General features: G+C 35.6%; 3 protein-coding genes across 6 annotated transcripts in view; 2 read left to right on the top strand and 1 right to left on the bottom strand.

Moving 5' to 3' along the window:
• The window catches only part of LOC106159237 (hexokinase-4), a 21,175-nt gene extending 17,264 nt beyond the window's left edge, over positions 1 to 3,911 (top strand). For both annotated transcript variants that reach the window (XM_086999475.1, XM_013535453.3), the window contains one exon: positions 744 to 3,911. In XM_086999475.1, coding sequence (XP_086855601.1) covers positions 744 to 766 — 23 coding nt within the window. In that variant the 3' untranslated portion in view covers positions 767 to 3,911. The remainder of the gene's footprint in view (positions 1 to 743) is intronic.
• Positions 3,901 to 15,997, bottom strand: LOC106159236 (non-lysosomal glucosylceramidase). Its single transcript, XM_013535451.2, has 17 exons — positions 15,755 to 15,997; positions 12,463 to 12,551; positions 11,759 to 11,874; positions 11,326 to 11,550; positions 10,726 to 10,965; positions 10,420 to 10,522; positions 9,990 to 10,143; positions 9,426 to 9,551; positions 8,876 to 9,081; positions 8,512 to 8,616; positions 8,258 to 8,365; positions 7,815 to 7,966; positions 7,594 to 7,700; positions 7,121 to 7,263; positions 6,804 to 6,913; positions 6,481 to 6,672; positions 3,901 to 6,209 (listed from the first exon to the last, which is right to left on the bottom strand). Exons 1-17 carry the CDS (start codon positions 15,925 to 15,927, stop codon positions 5,922 to 5,924), a joined length of 2,637 nt encoding a protein of 878 aa, XP_013390905.2. The 5' UTR covers positions 15,928 to 15,997; the 3' UTR covers positions 3,901 to 5,921.
• Positions 15,998 to 16,030: 33 nt separating this feature from the next.
• Positions 16,031 to 21,726, top strand: LOC106178772 (RAB6A-GEF complex partner protein 2). Of its 3 annotated transcripts, none has more exons than XM_086999488.1 (9): positions 16,031 to 16,053; positions 17,777 to 17,897; positions 18,207 to 18,352; positions 18,557 to 18,640; positions 18,971 to 19,120; positions 19,890 to 20,030; positions 20,155 to 20,282; positions 20,505 to 20,682; positions 21,039 to 21,726. In XM_086999488.1, exons 2-9 carry the CDS (start codon positions 17,779 to 17,781, stop codon positions 21,260 to 21,262), a joined length of 1,170 nt encoding a protein of 389 aa, XP_086855614.1. In that variant the 5' UTR covers positions 16,031 to 16,053; positions 17,777 to 17,778; the 3' UTR covers positions 21,263 to 21,726. The 3 variants fall into 3 exon arrangements, with proteins under 3 accessions (XP_086855614.1, XP_086855609.1, XP_086855620.1); XM_086999483.1 differs by lacking the exon at positions 16,031 to 16,053 and adding an exon at positions 16,122 to 16,308; XM_086999494.1 differs by lacking the exon at positions 16,031 to 16,053 and adding an exon at positions 16,431 to 16,450.
• Positions 21,727 to 22,543: the final 817 nt, after the last annotated feature.

Here is a 22,543-nt window from a genome sequence, read left to right on the forward strand (position 1 = left end):
GTCTGTAGTTCTACATGAACAAAACATACATTTTTCTTTGGAATTTGTAAATAATATGACTCTCTTAGGCTAGCTCAAGAGTTGAAGTACAAATCATGATATCCTAATTTTTAAAGAAAACATCACTATAATATTCAGCACTAACATAACTATTCTACTTAACTAAATAGAAAACTTACATAATATAAACTATATTTACTCTATTCACGTGTTAAGAAGGCTACCTATGAGGCTCACTGTGATTAGGTAGTGTAACCACATTAAAACGGGTGTGTTTGAAAAGTATATTATCCCATCTAACCCTGTGTATAGTGCATGTTATATTACAAATAACAAGTCAGAGAAAAAAAAGAGGTAACAGAGTAAATAATAACTAGGCACGCTGTTGTAACAAAAACACTATCATTATAACTATCCAGTAATGTATCCAACAAATGTTATGACAGGAATTTTAGATTCAAGATATAAGGATGTTTTATGTGCGGTATTTTAAGTATACATTTTAAATATCATACATTATGTATTATAGAGACATCTAGAATTTTATTCAGTTTGTCATTCAAAGAAAATTGGCAATTTTAAAAATTTGGCTATACATTAAAACCAATTGGTAAGTTTACAGTGGCCCAGTGATGATCTTGTGATAAATGTTGTCACTTTGCTTCCATATTTGATTGATTTGACATCCATATATCAATTTTTATTTACATTGTATGTATTTTTATTTATATTGTATCTTTCAGTTCAAAATCATGTTATCTCATGATGGGAGTGGAAAAGGTGCTGCGCTAGTGGCGGCCGTTGCATGCAGGATACGTGATGAACAAAAGAGGAATGGACTAATATGAATAACAGGCTGGGATACAATAGACTTAACTAGTATAGAGTTCAGGTAAAACAACAACACAACAACAACAACAACAGGTGAAATGCTGGGCAAATTATAAAAAAAACTGCTACCTACAGTGCAACAAGTATTATGAGTGGAGTACAGTGTCTGCAGGATTTATGTCTCTATGACAACCTTGTATATATATATACCACATAGAGCAGTGGTCATTTTCTGTGTCCAGCAACGGTCATGTCCTTATGGCAGCTCAAACATTATACAGTACTGATGGAAAGAGAGAGAGAGAGAGAGAAGAGAAGATATATTACTTAAGCATAATTCTTCTGCACTTGTTACGTGAGTGTCAGCTTTGTATATAGCTAAAGGTCAATTAGTTTCTCAGTAGAACTACTTAGTGTACTTAGTTGTTTTAGTGTCCGACGTAATGAGCTTCCGGGAACTGCTTTCACTAGTCATTCAGTTGGACACCAAAAAAAAAATGTCACTTGATGGTTTTACTCAAGTAATCATTGCAGGTAACCCTGTCATGGTCGCTTCAGTGTTAAATTTACTATTTTAAAACATTCAGGAGTCAAAACATTTACACATAACATTGTCAGAAACCAGACAAGCAGTGTAACATGACACAACTAAACACACTGTTTGGAAAAAACATGCTTTCATTCAACATATAATCACAAACATGATGCAATCACACTACACCTAACACATTATCACATCTAACACACTGTCACATCTAACACACTGTCACACCTAACACACTGTCACTGTCTACCTGCTGTTAGTCATCACTGATCACCACATCACACTACAACAAATTCTTAATTTTTCAAATAAGAAACATGTTTATAAGTTCAATAATTTCTGAACAAAGTCCTCCAGGTATATGGGTTGAAAAAATATTCATGTAATTTATTAAATATTCCTAACTATGGTGTGTAATCTTAATATAAGCATGTATGTAGTGGAGATATGGGATTTGTAAAGAGGCATTCAACACTTATATGATATGTGGTATCCATGCTCTTTTTTTACTTTGTAGAAAGGAAAACAGAAGGAACATGGCGTTGACTAGCTTTTTTTTTCAAATACTTATTCTCGTTTTATTGCTTTGATACTAGCTATCATAGTACATGTTCTGTATCATATATGTATAAAAATGGGAATGGGTAAGAGGGAGACGGAACAAGTTAGCATGCAGTTGCTAAGTATCATGTAGATAAAAATTGTAAATATATGAAAGACTTGAAGCACTTACAAATGTAGGTTCCTCATAACTTAAATCTCTGCACTGTTGAAGTCATATAATTTGTATTTGAGGTCTTAACAAATATATGCTAGCTAGTGTATAGTTAAGGACTACTTTGCCAAATGTCAGCTTTCTAACAACAGCACTGTTGTTAACACTGCTTCAGGCCAAATTATGCTGTGCTACATTGCATTCCTAGTAAATTAGTGGTCAAAAATTGTGTGTTATAGGTATGGTCAGTAGATCATCTTTAAGTTATCACAATTAAGAAATTTTACCAAAGAACAAAAAACACTGCATAAATTATGTTATTTTCATCTTTTTTTTCTTTTTTTAAAGAGGTTGATGACACTGCTTTTTTTGTTTGATATGTGAAGCTTAAGGATAAAAAATAAACAAATAAACTTGACATGTCTGTCATAAGATCAAAAATGATGTAATTCAAAAACATAGCAAGCAGTAATTTTACATGCTAGATATGCATGGCAGGATAGATTATTTAATTTATTTATTTCTTCATTTATTTATTTACTTTTGCCAATCCAGCCTGATAAATCTGCTAAATTATGCTACGATAATGATACAGCCACAAGCCTCTAGAACAATTCAGATATCCAGGCACAGGACAGGGATTGGCTAATGACCAAGAAAAAACCTGCTCCTGGCTACTGGCAGCAGAACAGTGCTCAATACATCAACAATGCAACTTAACATGTAGATGTATGTATGTAACACCAGCATCCCAGGATGGGGGTGTATTGTAAATATTTTAAAGTAAGTATATGGGTGAAATGATTGTTATTGCAGCATGCAATCAGTCAAATATTAATTCAAAAATGGATATTTGTGTGTGAACCTGCTGGTTTTTCAGTCTGTTCTTTGCCAAGGTTCAGTAGATAGTAGGTAGGCAATTAATGGTCTCTACTTTTAAACTTGTTTTACTCTAACACAAGAATGTTATATTATTAGAAGCTGAAATACATAATTAATGTTCCCATAATATAGATCTTGATCACAAGTTAATTTGAAGTTAAGATTTATGAACAGTGACTTTTAATTTGGATCAGTTAAGTATATGAAAAAATCATGGGGCAAATGTCTCCTTTTCGGGATCACTGTAGTTTTGTTACAAGTAAATCAAGTGTCTTTTACAGAAAAGTTAAAATGACAGCTATGTGAGGTAAGATAGATGGATTTGTTTTATTTCAACTGTGCTTAGTGCACCACATCAGTTCTGTTATTTATTATCAAGTGTTATTTATTTCAGTACATTTTACAGGCATTATTTTAAATAATGTCAGCATTTCATTTCATTATTCTGCTTTTTGACGCACTTTTGGTAACCACTGCCATGTTTATGAATCTCCATTTTATTTCAACAGCTGTTATGAATAAAGTAAGTCTTATTTTTGTTATCTTCTTAATTCCTTTTGTCCTCATTGAATATAGTAGGTATATGTAGTATAGGGTAGTGAATGCCAGACAAAGGCTTATGAATTGGGACTTCATTGTTACCACCATTAGTTTGGTCAGTAAGTCTTATCTGTCTTTCTTCACATTTACCTTGGATGTTACCTCGATTTGTTAATTCGTCAGGTAAAAATTTTATTTGTAAATTGGTGAACTTACTCTCGCTAACTGGTTGTTTATGTTGTGTGTGAACTGGTATGACTAGAACACTGGGACCTTAAACAAGTTGTTGGGTCCCAGAGTGAGTTTGGAGATTTATTTCATTGGCACACTGTATTTATGGTGGTTGTGGATTACTGCATACTTATCATATATTAACTCTAATAAACACTTGGAAGGATATATGTTGTTATTTTTATTTTTGATTCCACACTGTATCAGGTAGAAGAAAAAGATGGTCAGTAAATTGTGCTTAGAGTCCCAGTAGTGTCTGCAATCTCCCATACACAGCACTGCACTGCACCCACTCACTACTATGGTTATATATTGCATAGATACACCAGATTATATACAATAATGGTACTAAACCATCATTAGAACTAACAAAGATGCAGTCTACTAAATAAACAATTTGATAACTTTGTAATTTAATTAAAAATACTCGATCAGTTTTACTATGTGGTATTATTTTGCTTACCAACAAACAATTCATAAACAGAAAAAAACCCAAGGTGTTAGATTCATTAGATGCTACTTGTTCTGTGTAATATTTTAAAATGCAATTTCTATAAAAATTACTCCAAATTTTCCAAATTGCAGAGAATACACAACTTCACACACATTTTCACTCACATAAAATTGCACTATCAGAAATCATTTTATAAAAGCATACAAATATGTTATATGTATGAACAGTAGTGCTTATGACTGCACTAAACAGAGGAGATTCTATAACAGCACATGCAACTTGCGTTAAATGGTCAAATTTCATTTAAAAAATGTTTTTAAACTCAACTATAAAGATAAAATGGTAGTTAAATGGCCACATTTTAGCTGAAAATAAACAGACAAACCAGACAAAGGTGAAATGACGCAATCAATTGTAGCATATATTAATGGTAAGAGATTGAAATTTGAGTGAAGTACAGAAGTATTTCCTGAATGGCCTATTTCAAGTGTTAAATGAGGAACGTGACCTCAACATACCAGTATATTTAAACAACAAGTTGATAAATACTCTATAAAGCATTGTAAAACAGCTTAAAACATCTGTAAAAAAACTTTAACCTAGAGGTTTCAGCTGTAGTCGAAATAATATCATTTTGGCAAGATCCAACATGAGTGAGACAAGAACTGTTTTTTTAGGGTGGCTATAAAAAATTTCGGATATAATTTTCAATCAACAGACACTGTTGATGTAAAGGTGAAGACACCTCTCTGGTAGTGAGATAAATCTTAGGTAATCAGTACTGAAATTAACTTACATCACTATTATATACTGCCTATATGTTACTATAAATAAATTACCTTCTTTGGTAAAGACATAGGGTCCATTCAGAATGAGAAGATTCCAGTATCAACTGGTCCAAGGCTCAAGTATGGCCGACACTACATGAAAGGAAGACTGCTTAAACCTGTAATGGTCTCTCTGCCTTTCACACACCTCACCATGCATCTGGTTGAATGGAGTTGAGATTAAAATTACTGTGCCCCTGCAAGGACGATGCGTGGGAAGGCATGTGAGAGGCAGAGAGACCATTACAGGATTAAGCAGTCTTCCTTTCATACCATATTTAAACCGTGGACCAGTTAGCACTCAGATCTTCTCATTCTGAATGGGGCCATATTTAAATAGGGTTCTGACTTAGTTTACAGGCTGCCTATGAATGTTACAGTTTTAATTCTAATGTGAAATGGGGGCAAAATCAATCTGCACATTAATGGAATATTCTTAAATTTTATACCTTTTTTCATTCACTGCATCACTTTCCATCATGATACACAATGCTACATTTTGGCAGAAAGGAGGTTATTTTTTATCATTCTTCATGCAAATTAATTTGTTCATGATTTACTTGAAAGAAAAAAAAACTACATGTTAAAACTGTCTCTGTTCTAAATGCATATATTGCCACTAACTTCTCTAGAATGAGACAGTCTAAATCACAGTCTCGAAGAGATCAAACCACGCCTGGGCCATGACCAAAGAAATGCTAATGGAAAGAAACAATGCTTTGATGTAAGTATGACAAATATATGACTTGTGCACACAATTCCACCAGTAATTCCTGTCTTGTCTTGTCCTGGTGTCTCTAAATAATTTTTCCACCACATACCAATTCTAAATATCTAATAGCATATGGCTAGTTACAAATAGCTCTGTTCTTATTCTCTCATACCCCAATGGTATATTCATATATTCTTTTCACTGTGTGCGTTCTGTTTCTTAGCTTCATCTCCACCCCCTGTTAATCCACGTGAGTCACCCCCTGCTTCCGGCTGTTCCCCTTTCATCAGCTCAGGGTGGTATTTCTCCAGTGCCCATTGCATTGCCCATATACTGAGGGGTCTCATGTAACCCAGTGACCTGTACCTGTTGTTCTCAAAGTAAGCCTCTGGTGTCTGGAATCCCAGGCCCCAGGATTCATACAGGGTGTGGTAGGCGCCCTGGGCCACCTTGAACCCCTCCTCCAACATACCCTGACAACAGATGAAATATTCAGCCATCAGTAGTCATAAAAAGTTTATTCTTTTTAAAGTATGATACCTTGTGTCTCTTTTATGGACTTAGAATGAGGTGAAACATAAAAATGCTTAGATGCTAAGTAAACAGGAAAACTCTCTGATAAGAAAAATAAACAAAAACATCTGTTGCGATCAGGTAATCAGTTAATTAATTTATCATAGAGATAAACATTATCATTTAAGAGTGAATATGATATCATCTTTTATATAAATCAGAATCACTGACCTCTTGAATCATGCTAGCAGCTAAGGCATAGTTAACCCCCGTCCAGAACTCCTCGGACTGCACTGCGCAGGTGTCAGCCTTCCCAGAGGGCCGAGCACCATTTACAGCTCCCATGGTGCCATTTTTGAAAGGTAGAACGTTGTATTTGTAAATGCTCCTTAGAGCAGTTTTCACATGGTCTGCTGGGAATATCTGTAATAAAAGACAATAAAAACAAATGAAAAAAAGAATTGGGAAGGCATTTTTGTCTACAACTAATCCTTATCTTCTGACTTGTTGTCTTCTAATTTGCGTAAAATGGAAGAAGAAATGAATGGGCTTACTGTGTCGTCTGCCACTCCAGATGCCTTTAGGTACCAGTGTCCACACAACTGGTCCGCCATGATGCTGTCCGAATGTTTCTTACCTGCAGAGTCGTAGTTGTAATACTGACCTATAATATCACAAAAATATATATAGAAATATATATATAGAAATAGATAAAAAGAACTGATCAAACAAATATATGATGATCAAACAAATATATATGATATGAAAATAATAATGAACTATTAGAATCACATCAATTTTTGTTAATCAGTCTTAAAAAAGTGTTGAATCTAAAGCATGAACAATGCTAGTTTCTTTTTTTTTCACATACCATTCCACAGTTTTCTCTCAAAGGAGATTTTGCCTTTGTCCAGTATTTCCTTATATTTCTTTTCGTCTCCATAGTAACCCAGCTGTCTTGCCATTAGGCACATCAAGTGTAGTGAGGCCAGCCATAAACCTCCACAATATGCACTGAAAACCATCACAGTACATCAAGTGTACATGGGTGAGTTAAACCAATACTTTGACAGTGTTGACTGGGTAAATTAGGTTTATAACAAAGTTTAAATAGTCATTAGAAACAAAATATTGTATTGTTTAAAATCAATTTCCAGTATTAATTGATGATAAATTAAACTAAAAAATGTTGATTGTTAAGTGTTTCTACATAAAAATGGGTATAAGCTGTCACATTGTGTAAGGTGCACCTGTGTTTGGGATGTATAAATTGTGGCATTGTGTTAAGTGCACCCGTGTTTTGGATGCGTAAATTATGTCAGGTGTGACAGGGTTTCCACTCACCTGGCACCTGTCATAGACCAGGAATCATACGTCTGGTCTGCAAATCCACCATTTTCAATCAGGCCATCTCCATCTTGGTCAAACCTCAGACAACTGTCTGTCACAGCCTAAAACAAGATAATCATACATGAATTTCCCTGGCTCACATTCATACAACTAGAATATGTCTCATATTTACTTAAAATTATGACAGTCCTTGTATAGTAGGAAAAAATCCTCACCTTGGCACATGGGTACATGCTTTTCATATAGGCATGGTCCTTAGTTATATGGTAGTCTCTGTACACCTGAAGTACAAACTTTGGGTTGAGATCCTTCCAGTCGTGGGTGGCATGGATTGCATAACAGTTTGTTCTGATCCATGGCTCGTCCTCTGTAGATAGAAGAAATTTCAGTTTGTTTGCTTTATTACGAAAAAAAAAAAGTCTGCTGGCTTGGTTTATTACAAACAATTTCAGCTTGTTTAGTTTATTTCAAACAATTTCAGCTTGTTTGCTTTATAACAAACAATTTCAGCTTGTTTGGTTTATTACAATTCATTTCAGCGGAGCTGAAATATAGGTGTGATACATGCAGCAGGACACACTGAGCTGATAAAGTGAGACATTAGACAATATGTGTAATATACATGTTACTATGACTGTGTTAGATGTAACAGATTTACCTGGGTCACCAACATCATGAGGTACACAGTTCTTGGCCTTGACCACATCTACATTGCCATCCATGCAGAATTTGAAACGTGTCAGATCTTCTCTTGGTATGTCCATAGCTGCAGTAGAATTACATAAAGACAGTGTTAAAGGATCTATTAGTGAATTCTTTATTATCATTAAAATCTACTTCATGATTGATATATTTTACACCTCGTATCATCACAATTTGTCAGTTTTATCGCAAGGGCACCTGTCCACTCACCCAAGTCATACTGAAGACTGAGTTGTAGTTTTGGCCACAGCATTATCAGGGCAAATGATGCATAGTAATGGACATCATAGGTATTATACATTCTGTATTCCTGGCCTGGAAAAAAGAACATGGCAATTAGATTTGAAACCATTCACACTTAAACAACAATATTTAATTGTTCACACACTTCTCAATATTACTTATTAAAACTGATGCATCTATCACTAGTCTTGCTGATGCAAAAAAAAAAATAAATAAAATAAATAAAATAAAATAAAATAAAAATAAAAAAAATTATAATAAATAAATAAATTAATTAATTAATAAATAAATTAATTAATGTGGATTCAAAGGATAGATAATATCATGTTACCTTCTAAATACCCAAACTTTCCATACTCTTGTTCTAGAGGGTTGTCTCTGGCATCTTTCTGAGAATCTTCTGCTCTGGGAGGTGTGTCTGCTTTCGAATCCTGGAAACCATTTTTGTGTGCCATCTTGTCCACCCACACCGTGCCCCCATCACTCACAAAGTAGAGCTCGTTAAACAGGGCAGACTTATACCAGTCAGGGAGGTGCCTTAGGGAAAACAAGTGTGAAACTCTCAAAAAAAGTGTCAAAACTTACATAGAATACAAAATAATGATGGTTTCAAATAGATATTCACTATACAAGAAAAAATGAGTGGCAAGGATTTGAGAATATTGAATTAAGGGCAGAGTGCTGAGGGCGCTATATAATATGCAGGACATAGTTATGATTTTTTTTGCTCCTTGTCAAGCTACTGGTAAGAAGACCTCATAATGCACTCTTCAGGACATTTTAGCACTCATTATTTCTCTTCAGTACTTTTTAGCACTTCTTATTCCATCTAAATACATCCATATTAAGTATAATGTAACATGCTGTATATATAAAACTACCTATTCTGTACAATTGGTTTCTGCCATTCGTCAATCTTCTTCTCCCATATATGGTAGTTGTTCAGTGTGTGGCTGGCCAGATGAGGAGAGGCGTTCCCTGAACTGCCAAACCAGCGAGTGTACCGCCTGGAAGGGGATGAGAAAGGGGCATTTAAGATCAACTTATATAATGTAACAAATTGCCAAACAAAAACATGCAAAATCTTATGATGGAAAAGTGATAAATATGTTCTAAAATACCTGTCATTTTAGCAAACTAAACAGTTTCTTGAAAACTATCAAACTGAAGGACTTTACAGCACAGTTATCAAAAAAGAATGCTTCACCTTGTCTAACATAAGATACCAATAGTTCAAAAATTCGACGTGATCTTCTGAAGAAGTTCAACATTCAACACAATGAACCAGTACAACTATCACACCTGACACAAAGAAACAGAACAACTGCCACATCTAACACAATGAAATAGTACATGTGTCACACTTAACACATTGAGCTAGTACAAGTGTCACACCTAACACAGTCTACTTTAAAAGCCACAGAATCACATCTAACACAATCTACCTGCAGTACAACTGCTCCTTGGCACCAAAGTATATCACAGGCATGTCCCATGTAAGACTAAAGTCCATTTGCTGTGTACTTTGAGGCTTTACATGACATTTGGCACACACAGCTGTGGCAAGTTCCTGGCCTCTAGAAGTCTTTGGACTAGGGTCTGAAGGCAAACAATAGGGAGAATGTTGGGGAACACAAAATCAATGAAATATTACGCTATCCAGACCTATTGATAAAAAATACTTTTACATCTTATATAATGGAACATTAAACATATTATAAACTGCTCCACATAGTCCACACACACACACAATGATAAAACTAAAAGATCTATATATAGTGAATCTAATACAAAGGCATATGTAGCACACTGGTATATCTAAGCACAGCTGACACATTGAGAACACCTAACACAATGGCACATCTACCACACTACCTGGACATGAATCCAGCTCCCCGTCCTCCAGAAGATCTCGCCACACATTCACAGCAGGACTGTTAGGGTCAAAGGAGACTTTGTGACTTACTTGCACCCCCTCCTGGAAATTATCAGAAATATTACAGTTTTGTTATAATAAATGAGCATTTTATGACGCTTTATGCCAAATTATCCTTATAACAAGCTTTCCTGCCAGTCGTCAATCTAATGTATTACAAGATATATTATTAATCTCTACTCAATATTCTATCTGTTTTTAATATTATAGCACCATGTTATCAGGTAAAACCAGCATCAACATACCCTGTGAGAGGCAGCCACAGCATAAGTACATCCCATTTCTTTGAATGTCTGATGTATCATGACACCAGAGACCTTGGTTGCATTGTGTGTGGATTCAAAGGGTTCATTCCACACTCCACCCTTCTTGTCCTCCCGAATACCCTGACCATTCTTGAATGTGAACATTATGCTGACATCTACGGGCTCACTACCCTGGTTTTCTATGCTCCATATGAAGGCAGCTGCTGGAAGACTGGTGTCCTAGAATATATAAAATAACTAGAGGATCAGAGGGACAATACCATCTCCTGGGTAAGTACCACCAGCTGGATTAGATAGCTGCTGGAAGACTGGTGTTCTTAAATACAAATAATTCAGAAAAAATATGACCACATTTTCTTTTTATTTCATTTTTTTTCAGGCTGTAGACTCTTAGTACCTGGTGTCGAAAAAGGTTATTAAGCAAAAAAGATTTTGGCACAGAATTAAACATTCTCTTCCAATTCCCCCATCACTGATAGCAGAATCAGATTTGTCTACATTTGAGGAAAGTGGAGGCACCCTGCCCTATACATCCAACAAATAAATGTGAAAGAATCTGCATATATATATACAACTTACCTTATAATCATGAGGGAATACTGGAGAAACCTGTCTACAGATTAACCGTATATTCTGGCCTGGCAAATCATATGTTGTCCAAGACCTAGGATATAGGGCATGATAGGTGGCATACTCTCCATGAAAGGCCCAATTCCAGGCAGTGAGCCCAGGACCCTTGGGTCTGTGGGGGGACAACACCTGCTGATACACTGTTTGTCCTTTCCTCCTTACACACACTGTGAACTGGAAGAAAGTTACACACCTTATCACTGAGACTCTGAGGCTCTTGTATATCACAAACAGTGGTCAACTACTACTTCTTGCAATGGGTTTGATACTGCAACCAAGCTATGAATTCTAGTAATTACAACATATTAGTATGCTTTCAATAACCAAAGCAACAATTTGTTTTATAATTTGGGCATATATAAAAATATAACCGTTTCCTTACCTGATTAGCTTCCACCACATGCCACTGGTAGATGCCAGGGACCATCTGAAACCTGCAGAATTCTCCCTTGAACCCTCGGCCTATGGTGCCACAGCCAATGCCTCCAACAGGGGCACCTGCAATAGGGTACCAATGGATTTTTACTTCTACTGAGCAAATATGATTTCTATCTGAAGGTCTCTCTCTATCCAGCATGTCTACAAACTCTTTCCCATCAGACTTAAAGCAAGGAAATCAAATTTATATTAATTCTGCAATCTTTCTTTACCTTAAAAGTGTTTCTTAAAAAATTATGAAATGTTGCAATATCATTTTTATTTCTTTTTAGAAACACTAAATGTTAAATGATTTGCCTATGAAATTTTGGTGTAAAAAATGTACTGAATTTTACTTGAGCCGAAATAAATGCATGTACAAGCCATCACTCTTTGAGTCATAAAGTCAAAGGTTATAAAAAAATAATAAATGTGCTTTACAAACTTTTTACAGCAAAGAGGGCGATTATTTGTATTATTTGTATTTTATGCTTTATGTAAAAAGTACTATTTTTCAACAAAAGAATTAATTTTATATCATTTTAAAGGATGCAACATGCAGTTGGGATACAATATCTTAAAAGATTGGCTATCTACAAAGATAATGACAAGATTTATGAAAACAAAAATATCATAAAGAATTAAATGAAAATTAATTAATGACCTCACCATATATAGGCTGGTAAGGAACAACCTTAACCTGATCAATAAAAATCCTCTTTCCTTCTCTTCTTTTCTTTAACCAGAAAAGACCATACCTGGAAAAAATGATACAATCATAAAATAATGTTGATATACATGATTAAATATGCGGTTGAATTTTTTTCATTCATGTATAATGTTGTATGATATTGCACAGGTACTACTGGGTCCAAAATATGACTGATATTATAGTGACTCAAACCATCTCTATCTTGCCAAACCCCCAAGGTGATTACCAGTACAGAAATATGCTTTTGGATATCATAGGTGAGTCATTTCCGCACCTCCCTGTAGGGCAGTAAAAGTTCTGACATGGTTATCTTGCCAGGATCTACAGATCTTTGAACATGTAACAATGTATGTAGACATCTTATGGCAAAGATCTTAGGCTCTATTCCCATAGATCTTAGATCGATCTATCCCTGCGGGGAGTCTCACTAGATTACTTTCAGATAATCCGACTTAAATGTCCGTCCCGCCTACTACAAGCTGTAAGAGGGTAATTAACTTTCGTGTCCGCCCGGCTGACAGCTATTTAGCGTGAACCCCCAGGGAGTTAGGTCGATCTAAAGTAGGTCGATCTAATCTATGGAAATGGGGTGTAAGATCCATAAGCTACCAACTCCACCAATAGGTGAAAATAGCTGAGAGTATGGAGACTATCGCTGTCCCTATCATATAATCCTAATATAATCCTAATAATAATATAAACTTAAACCATGGCTAGCGCATAGAACAAAAGACTCGGCCGTGCTGTATGCGACATACAAGCACGTCATGTACGAGTGCGTTCCACGGTCTGTTGCACTACTAGTGTAGTAGCCAATCAGAGGCCGTGGTTTAAGCCAGATACAACACTCGTCGCCGAGCTGTACGTGAAAATTACTCGTGTATTGTCTCGCCAGCGGCTCGCCAATATACTCGTAATATTTCATGTACAGCTCGGCGACTCGTACTGTATCTATCACTTATAACCTATATTTAAAGCATGTGTCTTCTGTAGAATTCTTTGCCAGAAGCAGACAAAGATTAATATTTGTGTTGGGCAAGGGTTTTCCCAGCAAACTGTCCAGCCATCATTTAGACAAGTGGTCAGCATCATCAGATGACCTAAATTTTCAAAGACTGCTGGACGGCTTATTGATTTTTTTTTTTTTTCAATGACGGCTTTAGACATACTTGTATTCCCTGAAATTTTGTAGGATTTTACAGGTGATAATTTTGGACAGCCTGTACCTCCAATCCTGGAAAAAGCCCTGGTATAGGGTATTCCTGTTAAGTTTAGCAAGTGCAGATACATTTGGCAATGTGTTGTGTTATTTTTGCCCAAGGAGCATATGAAACCGGTTCTCATTTGGCATTCAACTCTTCTAGCTTTGTTGCCAGACATCTGTAATCAACTGCTGAAAATATGCACAAGATTTGAAAATATATTGATGGATTTTTAGATAAGCCACAATAACCATTTTACCACAGAGTACACTGAACCACTCATAAATGCCTGGAGCACTTGTTCATGGGTAACTGAATTAATGGTCTTTACAGGGCTTTAATTCTATTACACAGCCAAATTATCTAATTAGTGCACAAAAGAGAATCTCCCATAACCAGAAGGATAGTGATCTATGCAGCCTGCAGTGTAAGTGAGTGTACTGTCCCTGGGGGCTATTACACAGACAGAGTAGCAGGTGCTTGAGACAGCCAGATAATGTGTGCTGTGCTTCTGTGCTACTGGAACAACCAACACACAGCATCCAAGTGATCCAACCATACTGGATCTCCTGGGTGACTGGGGGAGAAGTAGATTACACATTGATTTCCAGTCTGGTAATCTCAGGACTAAGTAGACTATATACAATATTCACAAACTTCCATGTAGTGTGAATGAAAAATAAATAAGAAAATGACTAGACCAAGAAGGATCTATAGACCATCCTTGATAGGGCTCTGCTTGTTCAAAACACTTTTCATCACTACAAAGAAATATATTGTCAAGTAAAACACATGAAGAGAAGAGAAGACATGAGCATTAAGAATATGGTAAAAGATCCAATAAATTTAAAATCCTTGCTTATCTGTTAAATTATTTGTACTTTAACATTCACATTATTGAGTGAACTATTCATAAACTAATTCAGATGGTCTTCAGGATCTTGTGGGTAAACATTAAAAAACGTATTCAGAGACACTCAAACAATATAGAATGGTTTACATATTTCTTATTTACTTGGAAAGGCTGCCAACTTGGAGTGGATTATTGACTGTGTAACTAGGCTGCCAGATATGTGACCCTGTATTAAATCAACACAATAAAAAACAGGCAACAAAGAAACCAGCAAACAATTTTATCAGCACTGTTGTGCACTCACAGTTACAAATAATCAATTCTTCTAACAACAGCTAAAAATCAAAATCAATTTTATACAGAGACTGCGTATGTAAAAATAAAAAGAGCAAACGTTCACACAGAAATGTTGGGACCACTCTTGTTGGTTTCTATTTGCCACTGCTTAAAACAACACGGAGGAAAAGAAGGAAAGGGAACAGGAGCCGGAAAGGGGGGGGGGGGGGGAGAGTTTCTTTCTCACAGTGAGGACTTTTAACATAATCGATATAAATAAAAAGAATTTTGGGATTTTTTAAAAAGAAATACAGGGCTTTTATATGCAGACACAGAATGCAAGACACTTAATAAAATATGGACCTGTCCTTGTCCTACATAATTCAGAACACATGACAAAGTGTAGCTGAATGCTCATATTTCTACACTGCATTTTTTCTTGTTATCAAACCAAACAAATGCTGATAATGCTTTTGCCTGTGTGGCTATGGTGAATGTCATGCAAAACTTATGACAAAACATGGCAATTATAAATAAATAAATAAAGAAAGAAAGAAAGAAAGAAAGAAAGAAATAATGTTGAAATTGATAATAATGGAAAATTGAGTTCACAATTTTTTGCAAAACAAGCTGGTGCTGGTTATGCTAGGCATCCCAGCTAAAAACAATAGAAATTAATCACAATTACTCACACAAAGCACCTTATCTGACACAGTCTAAAGCTGGAAAAAAAAAAAAAAAAAAAAAAAAAAAAAAAAAACATAGACAGCCAGTGACTAATTTTGCATAACCTGGTGAATAAGTATGCACAGAATTTCCAATGAAAGGCACGGCAAATAAATTTTTATCTAAATATCGGAATGTGATACACATTAAACAAAAAAGAATTAGAAGTTAAAACAACTTGAGTGTTCTTACCTAAGACTCAGTCCTACTAAAGGCGCAACCTGGCGTAATCTTGGAGTGACAAAAGGCTTGATATCCTCTTGAAACTCGTGGTCCAGTTTCACGCGCCACCCGTAGTCTGGCACCCCAGGTATTTTGGCTCGGGATCCCCTTTCCTTAGGTTTTACACCGCCGTGCCCAGCCATGTCAGCCGCCAGCTGATGGTTGATGTTGGGGTAAACACCAAACTGTGACACGTCACGACATCTTGAGTACGTGGTGGTTTCGCGTCTTACACAAGAGTTAAATAACAAAAGGCAAGCAAATATCAGGTATATTTTGTGAATATTGTGGAACAAGTATGCATATAGCATCTTTATTTTTGATGAAGGATTAAGTTTTCTTTTAAAAAACAGATATAACTTTAGAAGGGTCCTGTTGTTTTTGTGTACTACGTCATTTCCTGTCAGTGCTGCCACGACCGATATCAACAAGGAATGGGCAAATATGTGTGCTGATCTTATCTGTCTTCTATCTGCGGTGTAGTTCCTCTTGGTTGAAGTAACTCAGTGCTCTAGGAAATATAGGTAATGGGGTTATGTTTCATTACTTGTTGAGTTAAATGGCGTAAAGTTACTATGCGAATGGGTAACATTTGCATCTCAAACTTGTTCGTTGCAAAAATCAGTGACTTCAAGTTGACTCATTAAATTTGAGTATAGGATGGAGGTAAGTTTATAAATGTATTAAGTGTGTCATAGTATTGCGTTTGAATAAAATTATACTTTCCACATTAATTTCCACTCCTGAACGAGACTTTGCCTTCCTTGACACTAAATAAATAACATCCTGCTGCTAACACTGTGTCAATTTTTTCTTTTCTTTTTTTTTTTTCATCATAAAATTAATTTTTATGGATGGTTTGCACATGCCTCATAGACTATATAAGTTCAGATTGGCTGGACTCAGTAATAGATGACCAGATAGGGTGTTCACAGTAGCAGCAATATGGTCACTTTGTCTTCAAGCAGGTTAATAATAATTTTATCTACATCAGAATGCAGGTGTTTTAGGAAATCTAAAGGATTATTTGTGACCTTTTATTTGGTTGTAATTTAACATACTAAATACGATATACGAATACGAAATATTGTCAGAATTCCAACCAAACATTCCCTGTAGGGTTGCATGTTATTTCTTGACACCCTGGCCCTTTCTAAGGCTGTATTCCCAGAGCTTTTAGATGGATCTATCCCTGCGGGGAGTCTCACTAGATTACTGTCAGATAATCCGGCTTTAATGTCTGTCCCGCCTACTATAAGCTGTAAGGGGGTAATTAACTTTCATGTCCGCTTGGCTGACAGCTATTTAGCGTGAATCCCCAGGGAGTTAGGTCGATCTAAATTAGATCGATCTAATCTCTTGAAATGGGGTCTAACAGCAAATTGTGGTGGGTCTGTACACATGAGGCCATCTACATATATTGGTTTTGGGCAGTGGAAGCTCTGACCTGCAATCTTGATAAGTTGGCATGATTTATATAATACACAAATGAATGGTATTTGAACTGCAAATCTTTGCCTGTTGGTAAGCAGACTTGTCAAATAATAATTAAATTGGTGGTATTTAAATTCATTGCAAAATGCAGTTAAAGTATGAATGAGTAGATATTTCATGTATCTTCCCCTCCCTCCTCCCCCATACACACAAACATGGAAATATGTTTTGCTAATTTTTGCAGGGATGGATAATATCTTTTAGGTGCTCCTCTGAGTCTCCCTCCTCTCCCCAAGACAGACACATACACACAGCTACTACAAGCTGCTTGTTACTGGGAATTAAACTAATTACTAAATTGTTTGTTTTTTGCCAGGTGCAATAAAAGATGTTTGAATAAAATTACATGTTAAATGAATGTTAATTCCTTGTATGCTAAATATATTTGTATTTACTTAAACCCGAGTAAATGAATCGAAAGTCTGATTAAATTGTAGATGATACTGTTATCTAAATTTACTGTGCAATGCTTACTTATTAACCATGCTATTTTTGCAGAGATGATTGAGGTGACTGCTAACTTGGCTAGAGGGTCTACTTTCCTTGCTGGGGAGATACTAGAATGCTATATCACACTTATCAATACAGATAGGGAAGAGAAGAGGAATCTAGCATACAAGTAAGAGAATTGTCTGGGTTAATCAGATAAACATTGAACATGTGAAGGAGAAAAGCTTTTTTATGGAATATAAGTATAATAAAAGTTGACTGTTCGCCATCAGAATATGTGGGACAGTTGTCTTATCATGCACAGACTTGAATATGTAATAATAGGTTTTATAACATATGCAAAATGGGGTTTAAAAGACTTTATATTAAGTAAACCTTATCAGCCAAAGAAGTGATTAATTTGGTATGATTCTAGGTATCATATAAGAATTGACATTTCCAATTGTGCTAGATGTGACAGTTGTAATTGTTATTACAGTGACTGTACTCTAGCCTGGGCCAGTGCACAGATACATTGCCAATGTGCCGTCAGTGACTCCAGGGTAGTTTTGCCAAAATCTGACATCCTTTCTACTGAAGATGTTACTTCTACAGGAGATCAGACATCATTTGTGCCAAGTAAAGGTAAGAGCCCATGAACATGGATACAGAGTATGGCATAAATGTATGGTCAGTGAATAATTACATTTGATTTTATAATGTGACTTTTTTTGCTGATACATACATGTGTAGTGTAGCCAAGATAACAATTCTGAAAATTTGTTCTTTGACTTACTTAGATTATCACAATTTTTATTTTTTAAACCAAGAATGTTATAAACTTTCCAGGGGAAAGAGGTCTTACAGTATGGTCTAGCAAACCTAAGATATTATTCTGTGACTTGAGACTCGGGCCAGGAGAGCAAAAAACATGTGAGTGTTAGATTAAGTCACAACTCAAAATTGACTTTTAAATGGGCGTTCTGTGGTTTAATTTCAGTAAAATACTGAAACTAGTCTCTGGATTTTAAATGATTTGTATATCATTGAAATCATTCCCAATCATTCCACAGAGCAAAAAACATGTGAGTATTAGATTAAGTCACAATTCAAAATTGACTTTTAAATGGGCTTTCTGTGGTTTAATTTAAATAAAATACTGAAACTAGTCTCTGAATTTGAAATGAATTGTATATCATTGAAATCATTCCTAATATATATTGGTTATCAACTTGTCATCATTTTCTTTACGTTAAACTATAGATCTATATAAAGAGGGGATTCCAAAAGATGTTCCTCCCTCCTTTAAAGGCCAGTCTGTAAAATACTCATACAAGCTGACCATTGGAACACAAAAACTGGAGTGTCCAGCAAGGCTACTCAGAGTTCCATTTAGAGTTTTAGTTTTATATGGTGAGTAGTACAGGGTTCTCAACCTTAAACACAATGTATCTGTAAATGCAAGCGAATTTTTTTTCTTTCTTTTTTTTAACTATTGGTAGTGACATATTATTTTATCTTTTGACGAGGACAGATGACTGTCCATTTGTCTTCTTTAGCTGACATTAATGGCAGCTTTTGTGCTGTAATTCTTCTAACCCTGTGGTTCACCTCTTTTGTGATTTTGTCCTATACGTTTTCTCCTACAATATATCTCCAAACTCAAACATTGGTTTCATTGGTTGAAATGGCAATTGAGGGGGGAAAGCATGATGCATTATTCCCCTTGATGAGAGTGAATAATTGGCTGAAGAGCGTAATGTGGATAGGAATTCAATGAGTGATAGAGTTAAGGCTCTGCAGTTAATCAGAGTAATGAGTATGCAAGGTTATTTATCTCCTAATCACGAGAGCTAACTTCAGTTTTATTGACAGATGTTTGCTCATTCACAGTTTTGTGCCATATCTGCAAGACCATATAGTTTTCACTGTATTGGACTGTATAGAATAGTTTTGACAGCTGGCATGTTTTTATTTTTCAAGTGTAAGTTAGTTAACTCTGTTTAATTTTAAATTCAGAATAACACAAAAATTACTTGCGTTAGGGTTTTCTAGGGTTGGAAAAAGCTTTCTGTGCACAGTGAAATGTCATGTTTCTAGTGTTAAATTTTTTGCAAACAAAAGGGGGAATCTTCATCAAAAAGTTTGTTATCCTTCCTTCATTTTATTGCTTTATATCCAGGCCTCAATGACTTGAATGTATATGCCAGTGGAGAGGAAGTCACTCCTAGTAATCCATTCCTAGAACAAAGACCCCCAGAAAACACACTCCTAGAGGTAGCTCTCCAGGTTCTGTCCACAGTAACAGCCAAAAGAAGTCCACGTAAGTAGAGAACCAAACCTGACTTAAACTAAATCTTTGATTTTCCTTTAAGATAGAATTGAAATAAATGATTATATTGTCTTTTGCATCAGCTGTTGATTCATAATTAAAATGCATTTTTCAGACTGTTTCAACATCACTAATGCTAGAGGAAAAGTTGCAAGATTGTGCATGTTTAAACAGGCTTTTAAAATAGGAGAAGATATTGTGGGGACATTTGATTTCTCTGATGCCTCAATACCATGTGTTCAGGTGAGTAAAACTGCATGACAATTTGACCTAAAAGATAAAACATATTGAAGAATTAAAAACTTGAGGTTAAATATTCTGTTATAACAGCTTGCAAATTTAGTTGGATGCTCAGTTGTCATCATAGGAGACATTTTATTTAAATATAAATTCTTTAATTATATGCAACTTCTGTAAAATACATGAATAACTTTAGATTTACTTAGGATTTCCTGCTTACCTTAGTTTTCAGCTACTCTCCAAAGTGAAGAGCAAATATCAGAAGAGTGCAGGAAGAAGCCAGGGCAGCTCCCAATTACCATGTCATACTGCAAGCACCAGGACTTTTGTCTGCATTCCAGGAAAACCCATTTCAGCTTACCCATACCTCTATCAGCTAGTCCAGGCTTTATATCTGATATAGGTAAATAACTGATCGTGATTCCCTCAATTTACTGTCAGCACAAGGTGCCACTAAAAGTGACTTCTTAAGGAAGATTTAATTTTACTCCACTCCTAAGCAAAAGGTTAAACAAACATCTTCTATAAGTGTTATAGATATTTTTAAAAGGTCCATTCAGTTAATCCTGACCTCAGCTCGAGAAGGTCATGTATTTAGCCTCACACCTGTGGAATCTTTTCAATTCCCATTGACCATTTTAAATCATCTTTGCAAGCAGTTTCAGATTAACCAGTATGACTTTTATTTTATCCCTGGTATGGCAGCATACATATGGATTAGAGTTAATCATTCCATTTATATTTGACATTTAATTTTAGTGACGCTGAAGTGGAAGATCCACTTTGAGTTCATCACCTCCCAGAATGCCATTCCTCCTCACGCTGCGCCATCCAACCCTGCCGAGTGCTCCACCTGGCGGGGACCTGAGAACCTGGAGGTGGAAACCATGGTGTGGGATCTGCCCATCAAGGTGTTCCCCACCAATCCACTGCATGCCTCTAATGTATCACTACTCAAGACTTCCTCCATGGTGGAAATGTAATGATCACTGAACAAATGGATTTTATAGATTACTATCTCAGAATGGCATTGGAAACTTCACACAGATGGACTTGAAATCAATTTATTTTATCTATAATCTGGGTCAACAAGGAGATGTGCAATATGTCTTTAATAATGTTGGTAGGAAAAAATTGGCAGACTTTAGGTTCCTTTCTTTCAAAGAACCAACTAAGATTGCAGACAATTCAGAATTTTACTTTTTCTAAGCATTACAAATGACTAACATGGATCTGAAAAAGTCTACTTTCTGTCTCCTCTTAATGTGTTCACATATGACCCTGACCAAGTCACCATGATGGAACTGTTCATGGATTGTCAGTGGTAATTAGAGTGTTGCATGTCACAACTAGAATAGTACATTTGCCAGGTCAGTGGTAAGATGCGGGACCGGGTAGATTCAGGTCTTAATTGTAATGTCAGTTCAACAGTTCTATTGAGGATAACATAACGTCATGTTCCGCTTTCTAGAGATCAGCATGCAGTGTCCTCTCTCTGAGTACTGACTACTGACTTCTACCTTTATTTCTATCTTTATATACCTTCACATATATAATTACATTACATTGGCTTCCCAGCCAGGTGGGTTGCCAGAGTGGTCACTTTAATTCAATTACACATGCAATAGGGAAGACTTCCAGACTGAGCACTAAATGGCTTCTACTAGTGGACAATAGGTTGATAACTTAAACTGATTGATCAAGGTGAATAATATAGTTACAAGGCAGAGGACCATTCCTAAATACATTTGAGGTGGATGTATTTGTTAATCAAAGATATGGCTTCTTGTTTAATTGAGTTACCTAGTGTGACGTAGAACAGACTTCTTTAAACTTGACCTGTAAACTGATTATATAAGTATACATCCTAAAAACATTTAACCCGTACATCTATATAATTCGGGACACATAATGTTATATAACAACCTTATAAACTTCTGGAAATTAGACTGAATGTAATGGAATTGATCATATTTATAGTTGCTATTTCAATGAAAAGTTGAGAAAACCGAAAATTCATTTAAGGCATTAAATTACAAGTATGACACATCCCTGGGGCCCTTCTAAATATGTCCTCATATTTACCATTAAATTACAAGTACTCTAGGTTTTATACACACCAATTACATGTACACATTATCTATTTGTTTTGACTATGTACAACTAAATTTACATCAAACACAAGCAATAATTATAAAGACATAATATGACATGGTATTTTCTCACTTCAAATTGAAATAAATATGTAAAATAATATTTCTATA

The sequence above is a fragment of the Lingula anatina genome, chromosome 1 (genome assembly GCF_051362555.1).
Source record: "Lingula anatina isolate TDL-2025a chromosome 1, LinAna3.0, whole genome shotgun sequence".
NCBI classification, from domain to species: Eukaryota; Metazoa; Brachiopoda; class Lingulata; order Lingulida; family Lingulidae; genus Lingula; species Lingula anatina.

Coding starts and splice junctions, on each gene's coding strand:
- LOC106159236 (XM_013535451.2), bottom strand. CDS start 15,927: ATGGCTGGGCACGGCGGTGTAAAACCTAAGGAAAGGGGATCCCGAGCC. Junction 10,523..10,725: donor CTGTGGCTGCCTCTCACAGG/GTATGTTGATGC, acceptor GATAATTTCCAG/GAGGGGGTGCAAGTAAGTCA. Junction 7,701..7,814: donor GCATGTACCCATGTGCCAAG/GTGAGGATTTTT, acceptor ATCTTGTTTTAG/GCTGTGACAGACAGTTGTCT.
- LOC106178772 (XM_086999488.1), top strand. CDS start 17,779: ATGATTGAGGTGACTGCTAACTTGGCTAGAGGGTCTACTTTCCTTGCT. Junction 18,641..18,970: donor GCCAGGAGAGCAAAAAACAT/GTGAGTGTTAGA, acceptor GTTAAACTATAG/ATCTATATAAAGAGGGGATT. Junction 20,031..20,154: donor AACAGCCAAAAGAAGTCCAC/GTAAGTAGAGAA, acceptor TGCATTTTTCAG/ACTGTTTCAACATCACTAAT.